The 6,425-nt window shown below is 32.8% G+C and overlaps 2 protein-coding genes across 2 annotated transcripts; one reads left to right on the top strand and one right to left on the bottom strand.

Moving 5' to 3' along the window:
• Positions 1 to 71: 71 nt before the first annotated feature.
• LOC130670343 (40S ribosomal protein S19-like) lies at positions 72 to 1,087 on the bottom strand. The gene is made up of 3 exons (XM_057473715.1): positions 931 to 1,087; positions 602 to 672; positions 72 to 505 (listed from the first exon to the last, which is right to left on the bottom strand). The coding sequence occupies exons 2-3, from the start codon at positions 670 to 672 to the stop codon at positions 112 to 114; spliced, it is 465 nt and encodes a 154-aa protein (XP_057329698.1). The 5' UTR covers positions 931 to 1,087; the 3' UTR covers positions 72 to 111.
• LOC130670339 (persulfide dioxygenase ETHE1, mitochondrial) lies at positions 1,071 to 4,012 on the top strand. Its single transcript, XM_057473710.1, has 6 exons — positions 1,071 to 1,660; positions 1,810 to 1,954; positions 2,366 to 2,551; positions 2,655 to 2,743; positions 2,838 to 3,048; positions 3,328 to 4,012. Exons 1-6 carry the CDS (start codon positions 1,499 to 1,501, stop codon positions 3,390 to 3,392), a joined length of 858 nt encoding a protein of 285 aa, XP_057329693.1. The 5' UTR covers positions 1,071 to 1,498; the 3' UTR covers positions 3,393 to 4,012.
• Positions 4,013 to 6,425: the final 2,413 nt, after the last annotated feature.

Below are 6,425 nucleotides of genomic sequence, written 5' to 3'. Positions count from 1 at the left end.
ATTCTACTATACAATAAATAAATTAGTATCGTAACAACTTTCAAAATATGAATAAAAAAAAAAAAAAACAATTATTTAAATTTAAAAATTTTTATTATTGGATTACAATCCTTAAAGAACGAGAGTTTCTTGAAGTTTCAATTGTTTTTTACTTTTAGCTTTCACCTGAGCAGCAATACGGTCTAAATCACGGCGTCCCTGGCTGGTGAGTTTACGACCACCGAGGGGAGCTTTTTCGATAAGTTTAAGTTGCTCCAAACTTTGAAGAGCTCTACGTGCAAGGCCGCCTGAAGACTTGCAAAAGTGGCTGGGGTGTGTTCCATTACGTTTACGTCCACCGAATATTTTTGTTACCGCACCAACACCAATGGGACTGCGGATGTAAATATGACGAACGAGAGATGCGCAACGTGTGAAATACCAATCAGGATCATATGGTGCTAATTCCTTGAATTGACCTGATTTTATTATGTCCATACATTCTGGTACGCGCATTTTACCAGTTCTATAAAAAAATAAATTATTATCAATACAAAATTTAAATGTTGGTAAAGTAGAAAAATAACAAACTAAGAATTAGGTTAAGTTTTTAAAAACTCACTTTTTTAAAAAGCTTGCAAAAGCTTTCACGAATTTGTGTTGATCAACGTCCAGCAAAGTTACAGACGGCATCTGAAATAATTTGAATTATTTATTAATAATAAATATTTAAAATTTAAGAGTTTAAATGTCACGTGAACACGTATCACATGGATGCAAAGTAAGACGGTGTACACATGTTGTGTTTATATTACAAATAAAATAAAAAAATCGCCGTAAAATATATTAAATTAATAGTAATTTATTAATTAATATATTTTTGATATTAAGAATATTTTATTTAAATATTTTAATTGATTAATTTGTTTTATAAGCATGGATATGACAAACCTTGGATCGCTATCTTAAATCACGACGAAAAGGAACTTGTTGAGATGGCAGCATGGGGAATAGGGGGAAGTAGACCACCTTTAGGCTCCATAGGATGGCAGACTTGTTTATACTTTTATTTGGTGGCTCCATTGGCGCGGCGCGGGTGGATTTAAATGCGCGCGCATTTTGAATCTCTAAAAAATTATTATTGATTTAAATTTAAAAATGATTAGAAATAAAAATATCATCGGGTTTAAGTAATTGATTGCATAATTAAAATAATTAACGTTTGTTTTTTTTTTTTTTAATTATTTACTAATTAATTTTTAAATTTATAAATATTATTTTACAAAAGTACGTAATCTAAAATAGGTTATGTTTTAAATTTCAATTCGTGCCACGGATAAATATAAAAAAGATTATTTGATAAATTATTAATCTGGTTCGATAATGTGATAACTAAAATAGGAACCAGACAGATAAAATTTTAAATAAAATATAACTACTCTAGTCTGATGTCACCACTGAATAATAGTGTCACAAATTATTATCATACCTGATATCACCCCAAAATCTGTCATAAATAATGTCAAAATTAATTGGTAAATGTATTAATATTTTAACAATAAATATTAAGCGACACTGTGTTACCAAAATCACCCGGAAGTGTCTGTCAAATGTACAATATCACAAGGATGACACTTTAACAGAGCCAATACCTCATTCCAAAGACTTTTTTTTCCGCCAGGTAAATTTAATAAAAATAAAATTTTTATTGATTATTCACCCGATGACTACACAAAATATTAAACTGTAGATCAATAGAATATTTAAATAAATAATAAAACCCATTTTTTATTCTCATATTGAATAATAAAATTGATATTTTATTTACAGCTATTTGACATAACTTCTAGTACATATACATATTTATTAGCAGATATATTAAAAAGAGAAGCGGTTTTAATAGATCCAGTTGTAGACTTGGCTGAAAGAGATGCTAAATTAATCAGAGAACTAGGATTAAAACTCAAATACGCAAGTAAATATTTTATTTTATAAGTAGGTATATATTATTAATATAAGACAATTAATAAATATATGCACTGTACACGAATGTACAAAGTGTTACTAGTGAGAAATCTTAATCGTAATACTCAGAATAGTTTTAGCAATTGTTAAACTCTCATTGCATAAAACTTTCATCTCTCATACTACTCTACTAATACCTAAAAGCTTTCCACCTCTTGAGAATTTGACGACTTATCTGAGGATTGCCGAATTAACGGGAAACTTTGGCAATTACATTCAAGAAGCTAAAGTGTTCAGATTGCTTTGATAAAATTTCATGAATCTATACAACGATTACAGAATAAATGATACGAGATATCATGTTTATATTTATCTCACTTAAAATTAACTAAACAAAATAATTTTTTTTTAATTGTTTAAGTAAACACCCACATGCATGCTGATCATATAACAGGAACAGGTAAATTAAAATCAATATTACCTGGTTGTAAATCAATTATATCGCGACGTAGTGGTGCGCAAGCGGATATTTTGCTTGAACCACATGATTCAATTAATTTTGGACGACATCAATTAGAAGCTTTACCAACTCCAGGTCATACAGAAGGTCAGTATTATTTTTAAAAATCAATACAACACTAAAACTTTGTATGTTTTATTTATTTTACTATTAATTAAATTGATGTTTATCTTTTTTATTACGTATACAGGTTGCGTGACGTACGTGTGTCGTGAACAGGGTATCGCATTTACTGGAGATACTCTATTAATACGTGGATGTGGTAGAACAGACTTCCAGGTTTGTATTACATTTACTATAGAAGCCTGTCAAGTAGCACAAGGATATTTCAAATCCACGGTAATTTTTATTATTATTATTTTTTTATACTCAGGGTGGCTCATCAGAAATTCTTTATGAATCAGTACACACGGTGATATTTAATTTACCGTCAAACTTCCGGGTTTATCCAGCTCATGATTATACAGGTCGTACTGTAACTACAGTTGCTGAAGAACGTATTTTAAATCCACGACTTAGTAAATCTAAAGATGAATTTATCAAGATTATGAACAACTTAAATCTTCCTTATCCTAAGATGATTGGTATATTTACATTTAATTATTTATATATATATAGATATATAAATTATTTGGTTATGATTTTTAATCTTACAAACTTTTGGCGGATGTCTAGCAAATGCTATACTTATATTTTATTTTATTTTTTTTCTTGAGTGTGAGATAAAAATAAAAAATAAAATAAAAGTAAAAGAGAAAAAGTTTGAAATTTCTCATGACAGGCTGTTGTAGAGTATAGCAGCAAGACGTGTCTTGTTTTACTGATGACGTTGAAAAGAGCCTTACAGTCGAATATTGTTTCAGACAAAGCCGTACCAGCAAACAAAGTTTGTGGCATTTACGAGTATCAAACAGAGAAAGAAGAATAAATGATACCATCGCTTCTGCTACCGCTGTTACTGTTGTACTAAAGAGGATAGAGGTAAAGTAAAAGTATCGAGAAAATCCACATATTTTCTTTTTCTTTTTTATAAAAATAGTATAAAAAATAGCAATGATAAAAGATAAATCTTTTGGCATCTTCCTCACTTTTCGCGAGAAGCGTAATCGTCTTTTATTTCACAATGAATTCAACAGTGAAGGGAGAGTTTAAAAATAAAAAAGAAATAGAAAATAGAAAATGGAGTAAAATAAAAAAAATATCTCGAATGTGGTGTGACTGGCACGCGAATGTCAGAGGCAAAGAGGAGGAGGATAACGGTACGAGCGAGACTCTATTGTTAAGAGGAAATAAAACGGATTCGCTGGACTCTGATGGCACGTGCGGTATCGTCAGCTCTTTGTGAACAAATAATCGCGTTTTACGTCGCTGCTCTATTATACCAAAGCACCATCGGCATCAGGTATAAGAAACTAAAAATTCCTCTGTGATTATTCTAAAATAATTATATTTTATAAATTATTTACATATTTATATTCATAATTACTGTTTTTTAAAACTTTAAATATACATTCAGAGATTATTGTTAATAATAAATAAAATTTAAAAAAAAGTTATTAAATTGCATTTTCTTTGAAATCGACTTTAATTTTTTTTTTATTTTTATTTCTGTTATGGTGTTACTAGCGGCATTCATCCAAGTCTTTTAGCTTGAGGCTTTAAAGCCTCAGTAGTTTCTAAGATGTTGCTGTCTCTTGTATCGGGTAAGTGTAAAAGAATTGACTATATACAATGTGAAAATGAACGAGAGAATTGAATTTTCAGGCGTACATTTCCCATGCTAGAGGCATCGAGAAGCTTCAACTTGCCCTCTTGTTCCCCTTTTATTTTCTCTCCCTTACTTTAGCTCTGGCTGATTCGCTCACTCGCTCACTTTGGATTGTGAGTGGAGTTTACGGAATATAATCGTGTTGTCGAAACCCGCGTTTCAACGAAAGCACTGAAACACCGAAAGCGGTGAGTAGTACGGAGGGTGCGAAGAGACAGAGGAACTTTGAAAGGTGAGAGAGTAAGAGAATTAAGCTTGAGGAGAGTGAGAGTGGGCGCGAATGTAGAAGGATTGAGGGAGTAAGAGGGTGGAAAACACAACCCTATGGTGTCAAAGTGCACTAGTAGTTGGTTATACATGTGATGGTGGGCTTCGTTCCTGGGTTCTTCTGCTGCATGGCCGAGGGTTGAAATCGATACCGTTGCCAGGACAACCGTGACTACGCTACGCCCGCCACACGAGCGAGAAAACTCGCGGGCCAAGGCTACTCTCTCTTACACTTTCTCTCTCGTGTTCTCTTGCTCTTTCTTCTTTGTCGGTTCTCTTTTTTTTTTTCATTTTTCGCCCCTTTTTCCCACAGTTTTGTACCGCTTATATATACATATAGGTATTTTTTTAAAAAATAAAGTAAAAATAACAATGTAAATAGAACGAAGAAGAAGAAAAAGACTAAGGAGATGAAGTAAAAGAAGAAGAAGAATAAAAAATAAGTTTGTTACTTATAATTTTACAATGCCGTAGGCGAGAAATAGGAAACGAGAGAAACAGTTTACAGTTTAAATTTTATTCCGAGATAAATATTATTATAAAATTATATAAAATTTTAAATTATGTATGTATGAAATAACAGCAGGCGATGAGAGACCAGCAGAGGTTGAATTAAAAAATAAGAAAATTTTAATAGTTTTGTTTTTTTTTTAATTTATAATAACGTTATTATTATCAAATATTCTACTCTCTTGAGCTTTTAGCCGCAGCACACAGTAATATTGGGTGTATACCAACGCTAACGAGACGTACTTGGCCTAATGGCAAAGTCTTTTTGAAAAAACGTAAAAGAGAACTAAAAGGAGCTAGAGAGAAAATTATTAAGAGTAAGAGAGTTTCAAAGCTTTAGACGTTAGAGTCGAGAGATGAGAAGTTTGCTGCCAGCACGAAAATTGATGTCAACTTGGTCAAGTAACTGGTAAGGAGAGAGAGAGTATATATATAGGAGAGGATTAACGTGAGGAATTGAGGATAAAATAAAGCGATAGATGTGGACTTTTGGACTTTCTGGGGCTGGTTTGTTACACATTGGCTGAGGGTGGAAACGACGTGGACAGATAGCAGTAGGGGGCTTCCGAGCTTAAAGAAGGGGAAATCCCTGAAGGATATAGCATGGTAGGCTCTCTCTTTCTATATATATAAAGTAGGTATAGCTGGTGTGAAAGAGCCAATGAAATGGCTTGAGTTAAAGCCACCACGTGAATCCAACAGCGTCATCATCAGAGGATTATCGTCGTCAGCCACCAGTCATTATTTAAGACTGCCATTTTCAATTTTATAAATTGACCTTCCTTACTTTAATATACTATATATGTATACGTATGACCTTCTATGATATTTAACATTTTTTATAATACATTCCGTCTACATTTTTCGACGTTTGATCGTTCTTCAATGAATTTGATGGATTTAGTTGACTTGTAATGAGGCGCCGACGCCGGAATCTCGTCCTTTAACTAAACAAGACAATTGCGGACAAGAAAATCCATATGGACGAGCATTAAACACAGCTTTGGCTTTACTTTACTACAAGTTTGAGTCAAGTATCTACAGGTTGTTGATTTAAACACCGGGGGTGGGGGGGGGGTATATTTGAACATTTTCACGACATCGATTTGTCTGCGACGACAATCATTCGTTTTCGATCTGTCTATTAGTTGTATATATAAGTACGTATGTATTTACTCTTTATCTTCATCTAAAACCTAATCTATCTCACTTAATTCCCTCTACTCTCGTTCTCTTTTGTGATCGATTGAATGCTAGTGGCATACTCGAACACTCATGGCATTCGAGTGCCGTTTCAATTTCTGCGGGAATCCCATGCTTGGAATCCAGTCCGAGACAATTCCTCGATAATCAAGTCCCTCTCCTATTGTCGTTGTACTTCCACTCGCCTTATTCACTTGACATCTCGAGTTTCCG

Source organism: Microplitis mediator, chromosome 6, assembly GCF_029852145.1.
Source record: "Microplitis mediator isolate UGA2020A chromosome 6, iyMicMedi2.1, whole genome shotgun sequence".
NCBI lineage: Eukaryota > Metazoa > Arthropoda > Insecta > Hymenoptera > Braconidae > Microplitis > Microplitis mediator.
This window is presented reverse-complemented; position numbering and strand designations above follow the sequence as displayed.